At 46.8% G+C, this 24,768-nt stretch overlaps 1 protein-coding gene across 1 annotated transcript; it reads left to right on the forward strand.

The window, feature by feature from the left end:
• The first annotated feature begins 1,570 nt into the window (after positions 1-1,570).
• XKR7 (XK related 7) lies at positions 1,571-19,922 on the forward strand. Its single transcript, XM_068262578.1, has 3 exons — positions 1,571-2,001; positions 10,121-10,320; positions 18,970-19,922. Exons 1-3 carry the CDS (start codon positions 1,616-1,618, stop codon positions 19,920-19,922), a joined length of 1,539 nt encoding a protein of 512 aa, XP_068118679.1. The 5' UTR covers positions 1,571-1,615.
• Positions 19,923-24,768: the final 4,846 nt, after the last annotated feature.

The following is a 24,768-nucleotide window of genomic DNA, read 5'->3' on the forward strand; positions in this document are numbered from 1 at the left end:
ATGTGCCCAGCGCCAGACAGCCCCCAGCCTCTCCAAGAGGTACCTGGGAGGCCAGGGAATACTCCACCGAGGGCCCGACCGTCCAGGCGCAGCCCTGTGGGACAAAAGGGCACGCAGACCACTGGATCCATGGTCCACACAGCAGTCTCTCTCTCTCCAAGGATGATGTCCACACAGCAGGCTCTCTCCAAAAATGACCCCAGCGCTTTTCCAGACCCCTCTTTGAAAACAGAAACGGATCCAAATCCGCATGCAGAACGGAAGTAAATCCGGATGCAAACTGAACGTGAACTGACCGGATCCGGATGGCAAACGGATGTTCTCAGAACAGACTGGAACGGATCCGTGCCACCGGTCAGTATTTGCAGAAAACGCAAGTGTGAACCGGGCCTTAGCCCAGGGAACCGCTTCATGATGGATTTATGAAACATTTCCATGTCTATCTGTGACTGCTCCACAAACTCGCACATGTTCCTGTCAGCCAGTGTCTGCTGCCAGACTGGGACCGGCGCTCACAGTTCAGCACCAAGGACAGCGCCGGTGACATTAACTGAGAACACGGGAGAGAGAGAGGAGGGGTGTGACTGATTGGGGGATGCCGAGTACTGGCTGGAAGGAAGGGGGTCTGCAGGGGATTATCGGGGGGATGTGCTCAATTGGAGGGGATTAGGTGGTCATAGAGGGGTTTTTAGACCCAGCAGGATGTGAAGGGAGAAAGCTCCCTCTATTTTCACCTCTGTCTGGCCACTGGTTTGGGGACAGATCCCTGGCCACTGGTTTGGAGCTTGGGGACAGATGCCTGGTCATTGACTTGGGGACAGAACCTTAGTCACGTGGTCCTCAGCGCGTTCTACAATACGATACAATGTTGCAGCTGGACCGATCGTTAGTTCTCCTGCAGCTTCCTATACCGGGATCTGTGTGATGGGCAGTGGTCGCTGGGGTCTTTCTATTTGGATTCTGAATAAGAAGACCCCCCCCCCTCCCCCCAAACAAAAATTGGAGAGGGATGAGGAACAGAGACCCCGTTCCCTGTGTGTGTATGAAGCCATTAGTAAGCCCCCAGGGATAAGCTGTGATCCTCCTGGATTGGAGAGGGAAAAGGAAGGGAGTCTCTGTCCCCTGTGTGTATGAAGCCATAGGAAGCTCCCAGGGATAAAATGTAATCCTCCTGGATTGGAGAGGGATGGGGAAGGTGGTCTCTGTCCCCTGTGTGTATGAAGCCATTAGGAAGCTCCCAGGGATAAAATGTAATCCGCCTGGATTGGAGAGGGATGGGGAAGGTGGTCTCTGTCTCATGCAGGAAGCCCCCAGGGATAGGCTGTGATCCTCCAGGATTGGAGAGGGATGAGGAAGGGGGGCTCTGTCCCCTGTATGAAGCCCCCAATGATAAGCTGTGATCCTCCTGGATTGGAGAGTGAAAAGGGGGTCTCTGTCCCGAGTGTATGAAGCCATTAGGAAGCCCCCAGTGATGCCCCCTCCCCCAGCAATGATGCTCAGGTTACCAGGAGATGAAAGCCGCCCCTTAGGAGGATGGAAGACTCCCTCTCCCCGGCACTGATTGAGGACACTCTGTCCCCGGTAGGGCTCCGGTAAGGGTCCCTCCCCGGCGTGGATGTGTCGGAGGAGCCGGGTGTGGCCCCGGAAGTGGGCTCCTCCCATCATGGCGGCGGAGTCGGACGGTGGACGGGTGGCTCCCCGGTGCCCCCGGTACTCTCTCCGGGACGGGCTATGGCTGGTGGCGGCTCTGCTGGTCTTCTTCTCGGACGGTGCGTCGGACCTGTGGCTGGCGGCGGATTACCTGCAGCAGCGCCGCCTCAGCTGCTTCTGGCCCACTGTGCTGCTGGTGCTGCTGCCCTCCCTGCTTACCCAGAGCCTGAGCTTCAGCTGGGTGGTCACCGACCGCAGCCCCCCACCCCCCGGCAACCGAACCTGCTGCCGCCTATGTGCCTGGATCGTGCAGGGCTCCGTCCACCTGCTGCAGCTCGGCCAGGTCTGGAGGTGAGTAGGGGAGGACACGGGGGTGGTGGTGGTCTTATACTGGGGGAGAGTTGTGTCTTACATGATGCCAATTTCATGCAGTGAATATTGATAAAAACTGATTGACAGCCGGGGGATTATAGCCATCTATGATAAAACACTGATTGGCATGGGGGATTATATCCAATGACTGATGAGACACTGATTGGCAGTGGGGATTATATCCAATGACTGATGAGACACTGATTGGCAGGGGGGGATTATATCCAATGACTGATGAGACACTGATTGGCAGGGGGGATTATATCCAATGACTGATGAGACACTGATTGGCAGGGGGATTATATCCAATGACTGATGAGACACTGATTGGCAGGGGGATTATATCCAATGACTGATGAGACACTGATTGGCAGAGGAATTATATCCAAACATTGATGAGACACTGATTGGCAGGGGGGATTATATCCAAAGATTGATGAGACACTGATTGGCAGGGGGGATTATATCCAAAGATTGATGAGACACTGATTGGCAGGGGGGATTATATCCAAAGATTGATGAGACACTGATTGGCAGGGGGATTATATCCAATGACTGATGAGACACTGATTGGCAGGGGGGATTATATTAAATGACTAATGAGACACTGATTGGCAGGGGGGGGGGGGGTTATATTAAATGACTGATGAGACACTGATTGGCAGGGGGGGATTATATCCAATGACTGATGAGACACTGATTGGCAGGGGGATTATATTTTATCAATGACTGATGAGACACTGATTGGCAGGGGGCATTATATCCAATGACTGATGAGACACTGATTGGCAGGGGGATTATATTTTATCAATGACTGATGAGACACTGATTGGCAGGGGGCATTATATCCAATGACTGATGAGACACTGATTGGCAGGGAGGATTATATCCAATGAGTTACGAGACACTGATTGGCAGGGGGATTATATTTTATCAATGACTGATGAGACACTGATTGGCAGGGGGCATTATATCCAATGACTGATGAGACACTGATTGGCAGGGAGGATTATATCCAATGAGTTACGAGACACTGATTGGCAGGGGGATTATATTTTATCAATGACTGATGAGACACTGATTGGCAGGGGGCATTATATCCAATGACTGATGAGACACTGATTGGCAGGGGGCATTATATCCAATGACTGATGAGACACTGATTAGCAGGGGGATTATATTTTATCAATGACTGATGAGACACTGATTGGCAGGGGGCATTATAGCCAATGACTGATGAGACACTGATTGGCAGGGGGATTATATCCAATGACTGATGAGACACTGAATGGGGGGGATTATATCTAATCAGTACTATGAGGGATTATAGCAGGGTGGGATACTGATTGATCTGGATTTATTACTTAGGACTCACTGATTGGAATTTACTGATAAGGAGACCTGTTATTACAGACACAGTTGATCGGTAGCGGTTTGTCGGTCAGTGTTCCATCGAAATAGCCCACCCCTTGATTTGTCCCACCTTAATTTTTTAAGATGGTGCCTAATAGTGGTACAATCTTTTTCTTAGATGTGATTATTCAATCACATTTGTATGATTGAATTGTACAGAAAACCATGCAACTGGTCTTTTTTAAATGTGGCAGCCTCTATATTTCTATATTCTTTTCACTTCAGTTGTCCTTTAAAGGATACCACAACTGAAATGTGACATTATGAGATAGAAATGTGTATGTACAGTGCCTAGCACACAGATAACTATGCTGTGTTCCTTTTTTTCTTTCTCTGCCTGAAATAGTTAAATATCAGGTATGTAAGTGGCTGACTCAGTCCTGACTCAGACAGGAAGTGACTACAGTGTGACCCACACTGATAAGAAATTCCAACTATAAAACACTTTCCTAGCAGAAAATGGCTTCTGAGAGCAAGAAAGAGGTAAAAAAGGGGAATTTCTTATCAGTGAGAGTCACACTGTAGTCACTTCCTGTCTGAGTCAGGACTGAATCAGCCACTTACATACCTGATATTTAACTCTTTCAGGCAGAGAAAGAAAAAAAGGAACACAGCATAGTTATCTGTGTGCTAGGCACTGTACATACAAATGTCTATCTCATTATGTCACATTTCAGTTGTGGTATCCTTTAAGTTTAGGTGCCAGACAGGAGGAGGTTAATACTAAACACCAGAACAAGATGTTTGCACTGCTCCTAGGAATAGGGTTAGGGGGTGTAGGCAAAGGTTAGGTGCCAGGCAGGAAGGGGTTAAGCATAGGTAGCATGGATTCTCAGGACCCCCAGGTCACTAGCTGAAGCATTTAGTGACAGGTGAGGCAGACAGTTGAGGGGACGATTGGTCATGTGGGGTCGTACATATTTCAGAGGGAATCCAGTCTCATGGGGGAGGAGACTTTTCAACGTTGTTTGGCAGAAGTTGTATATCTGAGGATGACACGATTGGCACAGGGGATGGTGACAGATGTGGGGTGTTGGGCAGTTATGACTGCACTGATTAGACATGGAGGGGGCAAAAACCTGAGGGTAGATTGTGAATGTGAATGAGAAGAGGGATTATAGACTTGACAAAGGCTTGCCTGAAAAGACACTGGTATTCATTAGGATAGACAAAATGGGGCAGCAGACAGTGGTGTCACTGACAGGACCGTCTACGGACTGAAGGTACTAAGAGGATTACTTCTGACTGGGCTGTTGTGGGAACTCCCGATAGACAGGTTCAGAGACCTCCAACAGTGGGAGATACTGACAGATGTGTGAGGTCACTGAATTAGGGCGTCCAGTTTCCAGTACAATGAAACCCGATTGGCTACCGTTGGAAGCAGTACTACAGTCTACTCTGATAAATCCTTTGTAGAGTCATTTGTCAGCGGTGCTTTTGCTTTTAGACTGTGCATTATCACAAAAAGAGGATTAAAGTCTCAGGAGGTCCTAGAAATCACCCGGCTGTTAACTTTCTTTGTTTAATTCCACTTTCGTTAAAAATAGACGTGACGGTTTACTGCTACACAGGCCACTTCCTAATTCATCATGACTAATTCATCATACACTCAGCCGATTTTCTGGCCGACCGATCGATCAATTGCAAATCGGTTGGCCAATTGACCGATCAATGGCCGATTTCGATGGATTTCCATCGAACTGGCAGGGTGGATAGATCATCAGATGCATTTCTTATCTATCTGCTGCCAATTTGACGAGTATATGGGCACCTTAAAAATGTCCTTGCCCTTTCAAACAGCCACCTGATGGAATGGAATGTCATTGCCAGGACGTTTAATCTTCACTTCCTTATATCCATGGCAAGAGTACACCATGTTGTGTACAGAAAGCCCCCTGAGTTCTATATTTCTGTATGTGGGTGTTTAGAGATATACTGTAGATAGAGTTCTCAGCATCCGGGGACAAAGACAGTTTTTGTGCCCCCCTCTGGATAGTCGTGCAGCACATGGCCATGCATCATGAATGTGGGAGTGATCATGGGTGGAGCCAAATGCACAAATGCTGTTCCCCCTTACCCCATAGAAAGCCAAATGTGCCCCATTCTCCCCCCCCCCCCCTCAGTTAGCCAGTGTGCCCCACTATAGATGCCAGATGTGCCCCTCTCCTCGGTTCAGATAACCAAATGTGCCTCCTTCCCTTGTTCAGTTAGCCATATGTACCCCTCTTCCTCCATTCAGATAGCCAGATGTGCCCCCTACACTGAGTGCCCTCACAGTGCTGTGCTTCCTCCCCCCCCCCCCCTCCCATAGCTACACCTCTGTGTGTGTTTAGCAGCATAGAACAGGAAGTATAACTTTTAGCATCCATCCCCAAGCAGGGCCTTGTTTGGCCATTTTGGTACCCTAGACAAGAGACTATGTCAATCCTCCAATTCCCTTCGTCCGGTTTTCAATAACTTTTTGGTTTCTGAAACTAGTAGGAAGTGATAGTAAACTTCGGCAGCAGTTGAATTCCCTTTTGTACTTCTATATACAAGCCCCTCACGCATTATTATTATTGTACAAGTTTCAGGAACACTGAGTTAATCAAGAGCAACCAGCTCAGAACAATTAGCACATTAATAGCACCTGCTACACTGTTGTTATGTTAATCTGGGTGTCATTGCTATGCTAATTGAAATTGTGATTACATTAACAAATTACTTAGAGTTAGTTTGTTTTTGTTTTTGCAAATAACATACGCTGTAAACATATTTTTCCTATTCTATTGTTCCTATAATGTACTCAACAGCTGTATATAAAAATTCTGGAAGGAGCACAGTGGTTCTTTGAGATAGTGTCCAATAGGAGGTGCCCTAACCAGCTGCCTAGTTGGCCTTTGCCCAAAAACGGCAATGTCTCCAGGCGTTATCCTTAGGTTTACTGAAGTGATTCTGTTATTACCCTGACCCATTGGTTTATCTCAGTGAATGATCAAGTAATTCTAGCAGGGGTATACACCTCTTTAGCATGTCTTCCTTGGTGCTTGCTACCATGATTTGTGTAATTATATATTCAGCAGAATAAGAGCAGAACTGTCCCATACATTTAACCCAGGATTTTCCCCAACCCCCAGCAAAGATGGTTAAGCTCCTTTCACGCTGATAGTAAAATTGTTCTGCTTTGTGGAGTGTGACGGAATGGATTTAACCACTTAAGTACCAGCGCTCTTGGGTCCTGGGGCTGCCGACCGCCCCACGCCAATGGGCGTGGCCACGGCGGCAGCCCCAGGACCGCCTAACGCCAATTGGCGTCAAGTCCTGGGGCTCTGTTTTGCAGGAGATTGCGCGCAGGCTGCGCACGCATCTCCTGCTCGGTGGGCGGAGCTCTGCCTTCAGTCTCCGACTGTTAGACGGCGTAACCGCCATCTATTTACATGTTCAGCGCTGGGATCTGCAGCAGCGATGTACTGGGGACAACTGTGTGACACGGCTGTCCCCCTGGGGCACCAGAGAGCGATCGCCTCTCATAGGCTGAAGCCTATGACAGCCGATCGCCGTGATTGGCTGGTGGGGAGTGGGTGGGATAATACAAAAAAAAATACATTTATTTAATAAAAAAAAAACAATAAATATTTATAAAAACAACTAAACAACTGGGGGGCGATCAGACCCCACCAACAGAGAGCACTGTTGGTCATGAGAAAAGGAGAGGGGGATCACTTGTGTGCCTTGTTGTGTGGTTAAAGCTGCAGTGGCCAATTTACTTAAAATAGCCCTGGTCTTTGGGGGGGGGGGGGGGGGGGGTTACCACTGCACTCTTCGAGAGGTTAAGGACCAGAGACCGCTGGTACAATACGACAAAATCACGAAGAATCACCGCATATACCCGCTGTCTCCGCCACGCGCTGTGATCCTCAGGACATCCACTCTGCCATCTCTATGACAGCAGATTTCCTGTGAGCCGATCAGGAGCTGCTTTCATTGGCTCCTGACCGTGTCTATCAATGTAAGCCTATGGGAGTTGCTTACATAGGGGCATAGATTTCAATCACCTTGGTCCTAAAGTAGTTAAAGACGAACTGTAGCGAAAAGGGGAGAAAAATAAATCAGTACATTGCAAAGTAAGAAGTTATAAAATAGAAGAGAGATCTAGAAATGATTGAGATCTGCCATGTAATGTGTACATGTACATGTTGTTTGATCCACAATCAGCCTGCTGGTAATCATTTTTACTACTGGCAGACATGAAAAAAACCCAACAGCACCAACTGCCATTATCTATAACCACACCCCCTAACACTGCGATAGGTTAAAAAGAAACTCTGACCAAGAATTGAACTTTATCCCAATCAGTAGCCGATACCCCTTTTACATGAGAAATCTATTCCTTTTCACAAACAGACCATCAGGGGGCGCTGTATGGCTGATATTGTGGTGAAACCCCTCCCACAAGAAACTCTGAGGACCGTGGTACTCCTGGCAGTTTCCGGTTTGTGAACCTTGTTGCATTGTGGGAAATAACTGTTTACAGCTGTTTCCAACTGCCAAAAAAGCATGCAGCAGCTACATCACCAGCCAACATGTCAGAATGTAAATCGGGGAGAGGAAAGATTTTACAATGGACAAACACTGACTAAATCATTTATACATAATTATTGTAAAAATGAAGCACTTTTTTATTACATTATTTTCACTGGAGTTCCTCTTTAAAAGGCTGTTTAAATAGATATGCATAGGGACAAGTTGAGATACTGGTTGCTTGGCAGTTAGAAACAGCAGTTATTTCCCACAATGCAACAAGGTTCACTAGGGAACAAAACTGGTAAATATCTGGCCAGCCAGTGACCAACGTCCTACAGGCACACCTCTCCTATAGATAGCACAAAAAAGGACATGTACTTAAAGGGGAACTGAAGAGAGAGGTATATGGAGGCTGTCATGTTTATTTCCTTTTAATCAATACCAGTTGCCTGTCAGCCCTGCTGGTCTATATCTCTGCAGTAGTATCTGATTAAAACCAGAAACAAGCATGCAGCTAGTCTTGTCAGATCAGACTTATAAGTCTGAACCACTGAAACACCTGATCTGCTGCATGCTTGTTCAGGGGCTATGGCTAATAGTATTAGAGGCAGAGGATCAGCAGGGCTGCCAGGCAACTGGTATTGTATAAAAGGAAATAAACATGACAGCCTCCATATACCTCTCTCTTCAGTTCCCCTTTAAAGAGGAACTCCAGTGAAAATAATGTAATAAAAAAAGTGCTTCATTTTTACAATAATTATGTATAAATTATTTAGTCAGTGTTTGCCCATTGTAAAATATTTTAAATCCCTGATTTATATTCAGACATTTATCACATGGTGACATTTTTACTGCTGGCAGGTAAAGTAGCTGCTGCTTGCTGTTTTGGCAGTTGGAAACAGCTGTAAACAGCTATTTCCCACAATGCAACAGGGTTCACAGACAGGAAACTGCCAAGAGTACGTACTCAGAATTTCTTTGTGGGAGGGGTTTCACCACAATATCAGCCATACAGCGCCCCCTGATGGTCTGTGAAAAGGAATAGATTTCTCATGTAAAAGGGGGTATCAGCTACTGATTGGGATAAAGTTCAATTCTTGGATGGAGTTTCTCTTTAAAGGGCTGTATGCTGTATTGGAGCTAGTGTATACATTACATGTTTCGGGCGGAACCCTTCCTCAAGGATCTGTTCTCATCAGTCTGTTCGTAATAGACCAGTTTGGTCCATTCCGTTAAACGGATCGCAAGTTTGGGTCCCCCACGATTTTTCGTAATCGAGCAGATGCAACAGAGCCCTACGGAATCAATGCTAGCCTATGACTAGGCTGCATGTCGCGTGGGTACCCTGTGGCTGCCTATTCAGGTCCTCTGCCGCTTCCAATCTGGTCCCTGCACGGAACAAATGCCGGAGCATGGCTCCCATTGGTTGCAATAGACTTATGGATAAAGTCCTTTCCCAGGGAGGATTCTCATTGGCTCATTGAGAAGAGGACCTGGGGAGGGACGATTCCCATTGGTCTATTACAACTAATTGGAGCCTGCTGAGGCTTCTGCTGGAGCTCTGGGAACAGTATATCAGCATTTCTAACATATAGGGACCCAAATGGAAGGCGGCTGAGAACCTGAATGGAGAGCATCAGCTGGGGAATTCAACCAGGTAGCAAATGGATCGGATCTGAAAATCAGATTAAACTGATGCACAATTTAAAGCGGACCTGAACTCAGAACTTTCTCTCTGCTCTAAAAGATAAGCAACAGCATAATAACATTTAAAGAAAAAATACATTTATTTGTTACAGCTGATATAAATCCTGCAATAAATCTGCAGTGTCTACTTCCTGCTTTCATAGAAGACAAAGGGCTAGCATCCTGTGTTTATACCAATTACCTCTGCTGTGGTTTTCAGCTGATACAGTTGAGGGATCAAATTACAACGTGTGCTTAGTCAGATGAGGGGGGATTAGACAGACTAAACTCTCTAAATACGTGCAGGGTGCATTTCTCTCTGTTTTCCTTCTGTTCTGTGCAAGAGTTCAGGTCCATTTTAAATGGACCTCATCATCAACATCCGATACAGTGTGACTCCAGCCTTTACACTTTATAATGACTGTCAGGCAGTACTGGCCTCCCTGTAGCCATTCTATGGAAAATACGAGTCACCTTGTTGTTGTCACCCCTGCAGATACCTGCGAGCCCTGTACCTGGGCCTCCAGAGCCGATGGCAGTCCGAGCAGCAGAGCCGACACTTCTACTGGCGTATGATGTTTGAGAGTGCGGACATCAGTATGCTGCGACTCCTGGAGACTTTCCTCAAGAGCGCCCCCCAGCTGGTGCTGCAGCTCTGCATCATGGTGCAACAAGGCAATGTAGAGCCCCTACAGGGTGAGTGCCCTCTATAGTCTCTATAATATTATTATTATTGCATTATTTCAGATGCATTTTTTAAATTTATCTAGGTAAAAAAAATGGGTCTTATAAAAACAGCTTAATTTGTTTTATTTTAGGGTTAAAATGAACTTAAAGAGAACCCGAGGTGTGTTTAAAGAATGTGATCTGCATACAGAGGCTGGATCTGCCTATGCAGCTATCCAAAACCCCCCTAAGGTCCAACTGCACTCTGCAATCCCTCATAAATCACAGCCATGCTGTGAGGCTGTGTTTACATCTGTAGTGTCAGTCTCAGCTGCTCCCCCGCCTCCTGCAGAGCTCCGGTCCCTGCCCCCGTCCCTTCCCTCCAATCAGCAGGGAGGGAAGGGATGCAGGCGGTGACTGGAGTTCTGCAGGAGGCGGGGAGAGCAGCAGACTGACACTATAGAGATAAACACAGCCAGCTCTGACAAGCTGTTTGTCAGCAGAGTGGCTTTGATTTATGAGGGATTGCAGAGTGCAGTTGGACCTTAGGGGGGTTTGGGATAGCAACAGAGGCTGGGCTGTATAGGCAGATCCAGCCTCTGTATGCAGATAATATTCTTCAAACCCACCTCGGGTTCTCTTTAAAGTGAAAATAAACTTATGAGATAATGAATATACAATTCATTATCTCATAAGTTTATTTTCACTTTCAGCTAAGCAAAGCAGAGTGTAGATTCTAAGCAGCAGCTGTGACAATCTGATGTCATTTTATCACCCGTACTAGTACGGATGATAAAATGACATCAGATTGTCACAGCTGCTGCTTAGAATCTACACTCTGCTTTGCTTAGCTGAAAGGGAACTAATGACCCTTTGAGCTTTCCTGCAGTAAAACCTCATAAGAACCCTTATTCGCGTGCAGCGGCGAAAGAGGGTCCCCCCAGCCGCCCGAGCCCAGCGTAGCCGGAACAAACAGTTCCGGCCAGCGCTAAGGGCTGGATCGGAGGCGGCTGACGTCAAGACGTCGGCTGACGTCCATGACGTCACTCCGCCCGTCGCCATGGCGACGAGGGAAGCGAAACACGGAGGGCCGCTCATTGCGGCCTTCCGTGTTATCTCTTGCCGCCGGAGGCGATCGGAAGATCGCCTCCGGAGCGCCCTCTAGTGGGCTTTCATGCAGCCAACTTTCAGTTGGCTGCATGAAATAGTTTTTTTTTTATTTAAAAAAAACCCTCCCGCAGCCACCCTGGCGATTTAATCAGAACGCCAGGGTGGTTAATGAGTTGGGATGCATTGTGTCACGTTCCATTTTGGCAGATGGTATGCAACGTGACGCAACTCAACGCATTAAGTGTAAATAGGGCCTCACTGTTCAGGAAACTGGACTGAAGGGATGGTCAGTGAGATGCAAATAATTTCAGGTTGATGCAGGATTAGTCCAATTTTGTATACAAATTTATACATCTTAAAAAAGGGACCAATCGAATTTTACCTCAGCAGGATCTGATTGGTTCATTTTCAAGATGCACACATTTGCATGCAAAATTTGCATGATCTTGCATCAGCTCAAAATATTTGCATCTCCTTAACTATCTTTATTCACAAGCTGTCCACACGCTATTTTGCTTAGTTAACTCAATTTTTTTTAACTCTTGCTGTACTGGAAAACCGAAAGGGATTTCTGATCATTTCTTAGCAGGGATAATGCTATATGTGTACTTTTATCTTATGTAACATGCCACTTCAGGTATCCTTTTTAAATTGAGAGAAAAGATGTGTTTTTTTTTTTTTTCATTTAGCCCAAAATGTCCAAAACAAAATATTCCACACAGTACTGGAATGGAGAAAGGGGTCACACTATATAAAGTGCTTTACTTGTGCACCAGTCCCTCAGCTTGGGTCATCTCTCATCACTAGTATTCTGTAACCTGTAGACCATCTCTGGCATGTGCCAGGTTCAGGGCTTCTACCCCTCTCAGGATCACTAGTGGCCACCTGTCCTAGACCTGCTAGTGCTCTCTGCCTCTCGCTTATCTAGGTCTTTCCTGGATCTACAGACCTGAGGTCTAACTCAAGGCCACACCATCAGCAGCCACCAGGTGCACTGCCTTCTGGGAAATGCAACTCTTTGTGGGACTTAGCCAAGTAAACTGATTGTGCCTGTTTTTCCAAAACTAAAACCCGGCCAGGATGTGAAGGAATGAAGTGGGAAGACCATCTTTCCTCCAATACATGCTGGTCATGGACCCCAAAGAGTCCTGTGAAGGACAGCAGGTTCTAAGATCACAACTCTTCCCTCAAACCCAGGCCAAATCTGATACAAGAGAGAATATGTCAAGGACAGCACTGTCATAAAGGAAAAGTAGAATGATGTGGCAGCCTAGCAGCTGAGATCAGTGGGGTTGGTGGGTTATCACAGCTGGGCTTACAGCGGTCAGTAGAGATGGTAAATAAGTAACCAGTCGTTTCATCTTGCATACGATGCAAGGCGGTATGAATACATGAATTGTGACCGCTTTTTAAAAAAACATTTCTACCATCGGCGATTGTGGGACATGGGAGCGGTGGTAATTGATGTTACCTGATCCGGCTAGCCTTCTATATCAGGTAGCGTGTTTTTTTGTTTTTTTTTTGTTTTTAACAAAAATGTCCACCAATGGGTCTACCTCAAGATCATACTTGAAGAGAGAAAGTGCCCTAATGGACCCGTTTATGGGAACAATTGATAATTACCGTCCAATAACTTGATGATGATGTTATCCATTCAGTGGTATCCGACTCCTGGCAATTCTGTGGGTGAGCTCTCTCCATGCTGTCCGATCTTGTACCATTTCTGCCAGTTGCCTTAAAGAGACTCTGTAACATGAAAAACATCCCCTGGGGGGTACTCACCTCGGGTGGGGGAAGCCTCGGGATCCTAATGAGGCTTCCCACGCCGTCCTCTGTCCCACGGGGGTCTCGCCGCAGCCCTCCGAACAGCCGGCGACTGTGCCGACTGTCAGTTCAATATTTACCTTTGCTGGCTCCAGCGGGGGCGCTGTGGCGACTTTCGGCACGGAAATAGACGGAAATACCCGATCTCCGTCGGGCGCGCTCTACTGCGCAGGCGCCGGAAACTTGCGCCTGCGCAGTAGAGCAGACCCGACGGCGATCGGGTATTTCCGCCTACTTCGGCGCCGACAGCCATCAAAACGCCTGCGCAGGAGCCAGGAAGGTAAATATTGCGTCACCGCTGTACGGAGGGCTACAGCGAAACCCCCGAGGGACGCAGGACGGCGTGGGAAGCCTCATTAGGATCCTGAGGCTTCCCCCACCCGAGGTGAGTACCCCCCAGGGGCCGTTTTGTCGTTACAGTTCCTCTTTAAGATCAATCCTGTGTCAGCTTTGATGGTGTCAAGCCAACGCGTTCTCTGGTGGCCTTGTCGCCCTTTGCCACCAATCAGTCCTAGCATTAGGTCTTTCTCTAAGGAATTTGATCGCATCACATGGCCGAAATATGAGAGTCTGGTGATCTTGCTTTCCAGTGACATGTCTGGCCTTATACGTCCTAATACTTCCTTGTTAGTCATCCTTGCTGTCCATGGAATGCGAAGCAACCGTCGCCAATAACTTATGATCCCGCAAATCTGATCGAATGATCGCATCTGAGGAAGATATTGTACTATTAATGGGCACCTTTAGAGGACGATTGTTGTGCCAGAGGGTTACTGAAAGATTATTGCTGCTACCTCTGATGTAGTTTGGAAGACCTGGTGCAGAGATTGCTAAATTCCCGACTGTAATTCCATCAATAGGTGGTGATCGATAAGCGAATACTGTACAACCCTACCCTCGCAAGTGTTCTATCGTGCTGTTCAGTTAATTGTTACGCATTTGTCAGTCTCCCATTGTCCTTCGCCCTACCCCACCTGCAAAATAATTTTTTTGCTGCACCACCAAATTGATCAATAGCCTATCTGAAATCCAGTGGTTAGATATTTTAGAATGAGGAGGAAGACCACTGTTCTTGTTCCGCAGTTCTAAGGCCTGGAACCCACTGCAAATCGCTAGCGCAATCGCTGGCGTTTTTTAATTAGTGTTTTGTAAGTGATTTCATGAGCGGTTTCTGCTGGTTTGGGAGCGATTTTTAAAAAATTTAAGCTTCTTGCCAACGATTTGCGATTAGCGATTTTAATTCTGATTGGTTCTTTCAATATTTCATAAATTTTTTTACAGTTTGCAGTAATTTAAAATCGCACTCAAATCGCTATGTGTGGCGATTCATGAGCTATTTGCCAGTGCTTCAATACATTACATTGAAGCGCAAACACTACCAAAATGCTGCATGTCCTGCGATTGCGATTTTGCTAATCGCAGTCGCTACTGTGGAATTTGTTACATTTATTTACATTGGCAGAGCGTTTAGAGATTTAAAGCTCTCCCTAAATGCTCAAAAAATCGCTCTAGTGGGTTCCAGGCCTAAGGCAGGGTTCCATTTTTTGGCTTGTGTACTTTGCGTTAAAATTGCATTCGTATGCATTTTTTTTTTTTTGCATGCTCTGGCAACCTGCATGTGAATATTTGCACACAAATGTGAATTTTAAAGTTTACCTGAAGGTGGTGGTGGTGGTGGGAGGGGGGATCAAGCTCTGGCTCCCCCCCAAAATCCCCTTGTCGGCACTTGTAAGGAGCCTCGTGTAGGCGCGGTATTGGGGAACCTGATGGGGTTTAGGGATAGTTCACACTCGGCGCCGCTAGCCCGCGATCACGATTTTACAAAAAGTCTTGCGCCCTTTGCTTTTGTGATTCCCGTTCAATAGAAAGGGAATCACAGAGCAATCGCCCTCAAAACGCTGCATGCATTGATGGAAATCGCAACTGCTTTAGTGTGAATGTATCCATAGGTATACATTGTAGCAGCGCTTTGCTGATCGCCGGCAATCAGCAAAGCGCTCAAGAATCGCCCCAATGTGAACCGAATGTGACAATATCAGCGCTCGATCGGGTCCGCTCCCCCAACTGACCCAGCCAATGAAGTGAAAGCACATCTGTAGAGTATGGATAGAAATTTATGGCAGTGTTTGCTGCACCTGCTGCCATACCTTCCAACTTTTTGAGATCAGAAAGGGGGACACTTGAGCCACACCCATGCCACACCTCTAGCCCCACTCCCAACACACACCTTAGTCACGCATACTATAAAGATTTCATTGATGCTGGTCCTTTCTATACAGGTTCATTTACCTTCATATTAACGTTTGAAAATGAGAAATGTATCAATTTAATGTACGGGAATAAAGTTTAAAGTCAATTAAACACATTTTCCAGAAGAGAAAAAAACATATATTTACATAGATCTGTACATCAGTCCTGAAAGGGGGACAAATGAGGGAGAAGGAGAGACAGGGCTTCCAAAGAGACGCTGTCCCTCCAAAAGAGTGACAGTTGGGAGCTATGCTATGCAGTTGGAAGCTGATGCTGTGGCAACAAATTCACAGTCTGAACTTTCCTACTTACCTGCGGGGTGTACTGGCAGCATCTGGAGGAATTTGAAACCCCTGACGGTGTCTCCACAATGCAGCATGGGAGATGTAGTCCATGGATGCAAGTATAGAGCTGTACTAAGTCTCCCAGCATGCATTGTGGCACGCAAGAGAAACTACTAGGAGCTTAAAAATCTTCCAGATGCTGCCAATTGGGTGGAGAAGACGGACGGTGGGCCAGAGGAACTGTACCACATGTTGCTACCCCCCCCCCCCCAACAGCGCTGGAACTGCTTTGTGAACAGTATTTCTGTCAGCTGAGAGACTGCTCTCTTCTGTAGGACTGTTCAGGGACGGTGTCTCCACAATGCAGCATGGGAGATGTAGTCCATGGATGCAAGTATAGAGCTGTACTAAGTCTCCCAGCATGCATTGTGGCACGCAAGAGAAACTACTAGGAGCTTAAAAATCTTCCAGATGCTGCCAATTGGGTGGAGAAGACGGACGGTGGGCCAGAGGAACTGTACCACATGTTGCTACCCTCCCCCCCCCCCCCCCCCCCCCCAACAGCGCTGGAACTGCTTTGTGAACAGTATTTCTGTCAGCTGAGAGACTGCTCTCTTCTGTAGGACTGTTCAGGGACTCAGGCCTGGTCTCGGGCACACCCCTTTACGTGTTCTTTAAGCTGAGCGGAGTGTTGCTGCCACCTCATCCCTCTCCAAACATGTTGGAAAGATGCTGTCACACAGGCGTATTGCAATACAGCGTTTGTCATGTAGTGAAAGGAAGTGGTTAACCTTTGAAGTGCAAATTATGTCTAAATTGGGGTAGATGAATAGCAAGACTCCAGATGAATTTACCATCAACATGTCTTTATTAGCATTATGAGACTTTTTATGTCTGATTTAGTCCTTGCGAGGAATCTGTGCAGACATTCCACGTTAGTTGCACACTTGTGATTTTCGAGACGGCCCTTTAATGTTGGATGAAAACGGCACTAAATGCCTGTCTGGTGATGAATTATTTACCGTCACTGGTAATGAGTGTGGCTGTTGCAGCGGTGGGGGGTATGGCTGTGTAGGAAGGCCTGCGTAGTTGGTCTGCCCCCTGCCTCTGTGTGCGCTGGCTGTGTGACCTATCTATTCTCTGTGCCCCTCACTACAGGCTGCTGTGTGCAGAAATAGCTGTCTAATGCAAGGCAGTGGCTCCTCTCTTCTCTCACCACCATACCTCCAATACTCACTCACTCACTCTCCTCTCCTTACTTCCTATTTCTCTGTTTCCCCCCTCCCTTTCTCACTGTATTCCCCTTTCCTCCTCCTGACACCCCCCCCCCCACCCCATCACTCTCTCTTTCTGTTTCTCTCATTTTTCTCTCACTCTTTCCTTCCTTAAATACTCACTCAACTCTCTCTTTTCTCTCTCTCTCTCTTTATCTCCCTCTGTCTCTCTCTCTCTCTCTCTCTCTCTCTCTCTTTCCCTCTGCTTCTCCCTCTCTGCCTCCCCCCCCTTTTCTGTTTCTGCCTCTCTCTGCCTTGCTCGGTCCCGCTCTGCCCCCTCTCTTTTTCTCTCTTTCTCTGCCTTGCTTGGGCTCGCTCTACCCCCCCCCCCTCTCTCGGCCTTGCTCTGCCTCTCTCTCCCTCTGCCTCTTCTCTTTCTCTCTCTCTCTGCCTTGCTTGGCCCCGCTCTGCCCCCCTTCTCTCTCGCTCTGCCTTGCTCTGCCTCTCTCTCTCTCTACCTTGCTCTGCCTCTCTCTCCCTCTGCCTCCTCTCCCTTTCTCTCTCTCTGCCTTGCTCGGCCTCGCTCTACCTCCTCTCTCTCCCTCTGCCTCCTCTCTCTCTCCGCCTCGCTTTGCCTCTCTCTCTCTTTGCCTTCTCTCTCTCTCTCTCTCTCTGCCTTCTCTCTCTTCTCTCTCTCTGCCTTGATCAGCCTCTCTCTCCGCCTTGCTCAGCCTCTCTCTCCCTCTGCCTTCTCTCTCTACCTCTCTCTCCCTCTCTCTGCCTTGCTAGGCCTCGCTCTGCCTCTCTCCCCCGCCTCCTCTATTTCTCTCTCTCTCTCTCTCTCTCTCTCTCTCTCTCTCTCTCTCTCTCTCTCTCTCTCTGCCTTGCTCTGCCTCTCCCTCCCTCTGCCTCCCCTCTCTCTCTCTCTCTCTCTCTCTCTCCCTCTCTCTGCCTCTCTACCTCTCTCTCTCTCTTCCTCTGCCTATCTCTCTTCCTCTGCCTATCTCTCTCCCTCTTTCTCTCTCCCTCTGCCCCCCTCTCCCCCTCTTACTCTCTCTCCTCTTTTCCATTTTCTCTCTTTTTTTTCAGGCTGCATTCACATTAATTAGATCCCAGCTGTGCCTGCACAGTGGATGCGCCGCCACTGTCCATTCTATGAACCCCACAATTAGATTGCCTCCATTTTATCTGTTGCTATTTATGACATGGTCTGAAATTATCGTGTACTGCACAACTCTGCCTTCTGCTCATGGCAGCAGAAATAGCTGATCTGGTGACAATGGACACATATGAACGGACCCTACACTTAACATAGCATCTGACAACACGTCCATTTATCTATGACTAGCTATGAGTAAGGAGCCATGTGTTTGCTCCGATATGCGTGAGCTGTATTTGCTGTTTGTCCACTAATGCCACAATAAAAATTGGACTTTTAGCCTACAGTCGTGCAGTAGGCTAAAAGTCCAGCAGAGGTGGTAGGTGTAGGACCAAGTAGCCAAAGTCCATACAAGTATCCATAGAAGGTCCGCACACCACCTAACAGGACCACAGGAAATCCTTTGTCAAGGCACAGTTATGGTCATATGATTGTAACTTTGCCTTGACAAACGGCACTGTATCATGCATACTCCTCATATTGTCATTGCTATGACTGTCTTATGCACTGTGTTTGTACTACTGTCTTGTACTAATGCCATTGTACCAGAACCATAATCAATTCTGAGTATGTCATATGGCATATTTGGCAAATAAAGTCGATTCTGATTCCTGAGTGGCCCCGAAACAATCATCGGTTTTATTATTGATTTTGTGTACTGTATATGGTGATGAAGCAAGTGGTGTGCAGACCTTCTTTGAATACTGATAAATCCAACTGTCATCTGACATTTCTGGTTAGTTTTTAACAGTTTATTATTCCTGCTTAGTAACTGCTTTTCTTTTTCACTTTTCCGTTTCACCTATTTTTCTCTCTCTGCTCCCCTCTCTTTGCTCAGGTCTATCTGCCTCTGCCTCTCTGCTGTCTCTTGCCTGGATGATCGCTTCTTACCAGAAGGTCCTGAGGGATTCCCGAGACGATAAGATGCCCATGTCCTACAAGGGGGCAGTGGTACAGATCCTTTGGCATCTCTTTACCATTGCTGCCCGAGCTTTGGCCTTCTCTCTCTTTGCCTCGGAGTTCCACTTGTACTTTGGCATTTTCATTGTCACCCACTGGTGCATCATGACCTTCTGGATCATCCAAGGGGAGACGGACTTCTGCATGTCTCGCTGGGAGGAGATCATCTACAACATGGTTCTGGGTATCATCTACATCTTCTGCTGGTTCAATGTGCGAGAGGGTCGGACTCGCTGCAGGATGACCTTGTACTATGTTATTGTCCTTACAGAAAATGTGGTGCTCACCGTTCTGTGGTATTACAGCCGTCAAAACTCCCCTCTCGGTGACTTTTATGCTCTTCTTATTGTTTGCTCGGTCTTCTGCAGCTTTGCTTTGGGCGTCTTCTTCATGCTCCTTTACTACAGTCTCCTTCATCCGAATGGTCCGATGTTTGGGCCTTCCAGCAGCAGCTGTGTATTCACTGAGGGTCCCGAGATCCCCCAGGGCCCTTTACCTGAAGGCACGGAGAGCCTTCCCCGTACTTTGCCACGGACTACAGAGCAAGAAAGGGACTTTGCACCTGGAGATAGGGACAGTTGTGGTCCAGTCTTCCAAGTGCGATCTAGCATCCCCCCAACACCCGTGACACGTCTTCCAGGGGCACAGGGGCCAGTCATACGTATAGATCTTCCGCGCAAGAAGTACCCAGCCTGGGATGCGCACTTCATTGACCGGCGCTTGCGGAAGACTATATTGGCTCTTGAATATACCTCCCCAGCCACTCCTCGTGTCCAGTATCGCACATTAGGGACCTCACAGGAACTGACAGAGTATGAAACCACAGTGTGACCCGTTCCTCAAGCAGTAGGGCTCAGGAGAGACTGAAGAACCTAACTGGCTGGTCAGTGTAGGGGCTCTGCATTGTGTGTACAGGTTGAGGAGATAATGGAATGCACAGGAGAATCTAGAACCTTTTTTATAGGTAGCTCTATAAAACCATGAGCTCTAGACTACGGGTGATGTGAAGTAAAGATTTTACAATGGTTTGTTATACAGAGAATAAGTCGAGTTTGATCAGCTGAGTGCTGGTGGGAAGCCAATGATACCAGTGCTTCTCCACAAACAGAAGCTGCTTAGTCAGGTCTAGGGAGTCTACATGACAACATTTACTCCACACAGCAGATCTAAGCAACCTGCGGGCCCTCAGAAGTCATAGTTGTGCCATTGAATGTTGTATTAACGTTGTTTATGAAAGCTGTGCTTTGTATGGTGGGCTTGGTATGTCTTAGGACAGTGCCCAGATGTTCACAGTGGTGCCAGATCCAGTCTGGCAGGATGTACGTGGGATCGTTCCTTTAAAAGAATGAGGGATGTTGGCTCAAGAATGGTCTTTGAAGGCCATTTCCTGTAAGATTGGCAATACACGTGCTGTAGCAGTGTCTTGTCTCGATATATTCAGTGCAGTCGTTTCAGCAAGTACCTATCCTGGGTCACTATAGATAGTGTTGATGGTGTGTACATGGTCGCATTTATCCAATTCCGTCTAGTAGTATGGAGACACAAAGAATACGTGATTGTTTCCGACTCTTGTATAGCACAATTCGGGCCACCACATACATGGTCATTAGGGAAACTGGCAATAGAATGGATGACTACGATCGTGCTTCCGGAATTTTGGTATGAGAAACTTGTTTTTTTTCTTGTTTTTTTTTTTTCCTCTTTGTCAGTTTGCTGGAGAGTGTAGGAGATGTAAAGTGCACACCACACATACGAGTTTTGATGTCAGATCAGCGGGTTGGGGTCATGCGCATGAACTGGCCCCCTATCTTGAGGAACAGTTGCAGAGTTGAAGGTGCAGACCGCTACCCCCCATGGAATTCATTTCAAAAGTTCAGCTCCAAAAGTGATACTTTAAATTTGACACTAATCAGAATAATTGCTTTGAGAATTTGTAGTGTACAATTTTGGAATGTAAGGGAAACCTGAAATGTTCTAGCGCTTAAAGGACCTCTATTGCAAAAAATTGTAAAATGAATGAAAACACATAAATAAAAAGTTCTCATAGAGTAAAAAATACCTATAAATTACTTTTCTTCTATGTTGCTGTCACTTAGGTAGTAGAAATCTGACAGAACTGACACGTTTTGGACTAGCTCATCTCCTCGTGGGGCATTTCTTTATATTAAAAAGCACTTCCTGAACAGCAGTTGCTCAGTCCAACTGTCAGAATAGTGTGCAAAACAGATTGGAGGGACAGCCTGCATCTTTGTATAGATCCTTTCCAGGGAGGGCTTTTGTAAAGAATAATTGAAAGACTGTGAATCTCCCACAAAGAGATAGACTAGTCAAAAACCTGTCAGTTCCATCAGACTTCTACTAACTACGGTAAGTGACAGCAACATAGGAGGAAAGTAATTTATAGCTTATTTTGCGCTGGAGAAAAAAAATACTTATTTGTGTTTACATGTACTTTAAATTTTACATTTTTTTTCGATAGTTGTCCTTTAATTGGTTTTAACAATGATAAATGCCGGGCTGCTTTCCGGATCTTCTTTCCTGATTTTCCTGATTTTTTTTTTTTTTCCTGATAGTCCACTTTCAGGTCTTGTTTTAGAAGGTCATCTGAACCTAAATAAACCCTCAGCAGTGCTGATAATGGCTAACCTCTTTCCGCCCACTACTTTATTCTGTAATTTATGGCCTCTTTCCCACCCCCCAAACCCCTTTCAAACAACCCTGAAGTGGGGAAAAAAGACTTTAGATCCGCATCTACAGTAAAAATAGTGGGGGCTCTGGATCCCATAGAACAGTACATCCAACTGACGGCCCACAGGCCGCACTTGCTTGCCCGGAGTATTTTTTTTGTATCAGTCCTTCTCCTCTGGCACATCCTCCTCTTCTTCGCTCTAGTCCCTGCCCCCTTTAAGTGAAAAATCAGGTGCTGGCCACGCCCCCTACCCATGAAGTTGGACAGCACTGTTATAGAGCCTTCCTGGTTCTCCCTCTGTGTCCTTGTTCCAGTGCTGCCCCCCTCCGTGGTGAAATGATTCAACCCACTACTCAAATATATCTTTAGCTCTCCTTGGGCAGCCTTGGAAACTTCCCGTGTCCCTGAGCACTTCCAAAGACGAGCAGAACGTGCATGCAAAGTACAGATGCGTCCGTCTTCGGAAGCACTTGGGGATGAAAGTGCTTCCCAGGAGTCCCGAAGGCAACAATACTGAACGGCGGGCAGCAGGTGAACGAGGAGACTGATAAGAGGACTGGGACAGCTCTATGGGATTCAGAGTCTTCTCTCTTCCTAGGGGAGTATCAGTCTTTTGTTTGAGGTCACTTCAGGGTTGCTTTCATTATACCAGAGGCAAGGACTGCATTGCCACTGCCTAGTTCTACGTAATTCCAGCTCCTGTAGACTTCGGTTAGGTAACCCTCCCATGCTTTCACTGTGTTTGTTCTGTGGGCACAGGACCAACCACAACTGGGCAAGAGCAACATGGTCCTAGCTCCAGGAATAGAGACAGGCTGAGAGGGGGAGGCCACTCACCCCACAACTCTATGATAAAGGGGGATTCAGAGCTGAAACAGGACAATGCCAAACCAGTCAGATTTACCCCAACTTGTGGGACTTTCTTTTATGATTATCTTAGGCATAGATGGGGTATAAGAACACTGAGAACACAGAGTTCATTCAGCCGGCACATACCAACCAGATGAATGGGGGGGGGGGGGGGGGTTTGAGTGCCGGATGCAGTAAGCCTGACGGCCATCTCTCCCGCGACGCTTCGTTGGAGGTTGGTCTTGGCCTCTGATGAAGCAAAGCGTGTGAAGCGGCTGTCAGGCTTTCTGTTTACATTGGATATTCATCTGTTTATATTGTGGCCAGAGCATGCCATGTTTTCAGGAGCGGTCGCTATTCAGCCATATCCTCCACCCTTGTTTGATACACCCCATAGTGCCAACTGTCATTCTCTGCGCCAATCTAATATATTGTGGCTAATGACCGGTAATAGACGTGAGTCCTGAGGACACAGGGAGCCGACAGAACATCTCGGAACTGTCACTTCTTGGCATGTGAAGCAATAGATAACAGGAAGGACTTCTGCTTTAGAATTCTGTATTTTAAATACTCCATTTTATTTATGGAGCCGTATTGTGTCTAAAGGAAAATTAGACTGCATTTTTTTTACTTGCTGAAGATGTTTCATCCCCATCACTGAGCTGCTTCTCATGTTCTAGAGCTGCAGAAGTTGCTCAGTAAGCGCAACGGAATGTCTTACAAAAGGTTTCCCAGTTGAAGTTACTTTTTTTTTACTTTTCTTCCTTTGACTACCGTATATACTCACAGATAAGCCGAGGTACCCACTTTTCCCTCAGAGCCCAGAAAAAAAGAAAAAAAAAGTGATTGACTTGCACATAAGCTCCCTCCACAGTAGCCAGAGGTGCCCCTAGTACAAGTCATCCCCTCTCCCCATAGCCAGATGTGCCCCAAGGATGATACAGCTGTGTCTCAAAACGCAGCTATATGGCGTCATAGGAGACACAGCATTGCCACACAGGAAGAATCCCCAATCATTGCACCGCTGACAGCTTGCTTGCACGCTCTGCTCCACAAGCCAGGGGACACAGGTAGTCATGAATAGCGCACTCTGCACACCATGTTGCAGGAGATGCTGGGCATAGACAAAGCAGAGCGCAAGCTGGCAAGAGCAGGACCACTAGTGCGCGATCCTTGTGCTCCTCAGCCAGTTACAAAACCTAATCCACTGACTCACATATAAGCCGAGGGGGTAAACTTTTCAGCACATTCTTTGTGCTGAAAAATTAGGCTTATACGCGAGTATATAAGGTATATCACGACCTGCATAAATGAGTAATGTAGTTCCTTGCAAAGGCGATACAGTGCACGTAGACTGCAGGAGCCAATCAGGCTTCAGCATTTTTACTGTCATCCATCCGGCTGGTTGAGTCTGCCTCTCTGCCTTGGCCTGCGACTTTCCAAATGGGGGACAAATGTAAGATTTGGTACAAAGGCAAGGCTGAGATGTTTTCTTCAAAACTAGCCCCGTTTTAAATATATTGTTTTTACCGTGGATTAATGTAATGTTGCACAATTCAGAGGGCAGATGTGGTGAATAAAATGCATCAATAAGTGATATTGCTTTAAAGTCAGGCTACGTTTCCACTAGTGCGTTGCGATTTCTTTGCGGAAAATGCATAAACGAATTTGCATTCTAATCCGTATGCGTACTTTTAACGCGAAAACACACGCGATTTCACATATTTTCCTAAATATGCATTTTTAACCATGTCAGTGCCTATGTGCTTTTGTATTAAAATGTACGTGAAAACGTACGCAAATTCTCATGGAAAACCACACGTCGAAAACGCAGGTGATTTTCCTTTTAATTACATGCGAATCGCACACTATGCGCACGGTGTGCGAATTCTGATGGCTCTGCTGTGCAGATTTTTTTCTGCACAGCCCTGTGCGCAGATTCTGTTTGTAGTGAAAACAGGCCCATTGAATTGTATTCTCATGCGAATCTGCATGCAGAAAATGCATGGGAACTTGCGTTAGTGGAAACGGGCCCTCACACTGGAGCAAGGCTGTGTGATGGAAACAGAGCAGAGTAAACAAAAAAAGTAAAATTATTATAAGAGATCTACAGGGAAAACAGCAAGACCACATTTTCAT

The sequence above is a fragment of the Hyperolius riggenbachi genome, chromosome 12 (genome assembly GCF_040937935.1).
Source record: "Hyperolius riggenbachi isolate aHypRig1 chromosome 12, aHypRig1.pri, whole genome shotgun sequence".
In the NCBI taxonomy this organism is placed as follows: domain Eukaryota; kingdom Metazoa; phylum Chordata; class Amphibia; order Anura; family Hyperoliidae; genus Hyperolius; species Hyperolius riggenbachi.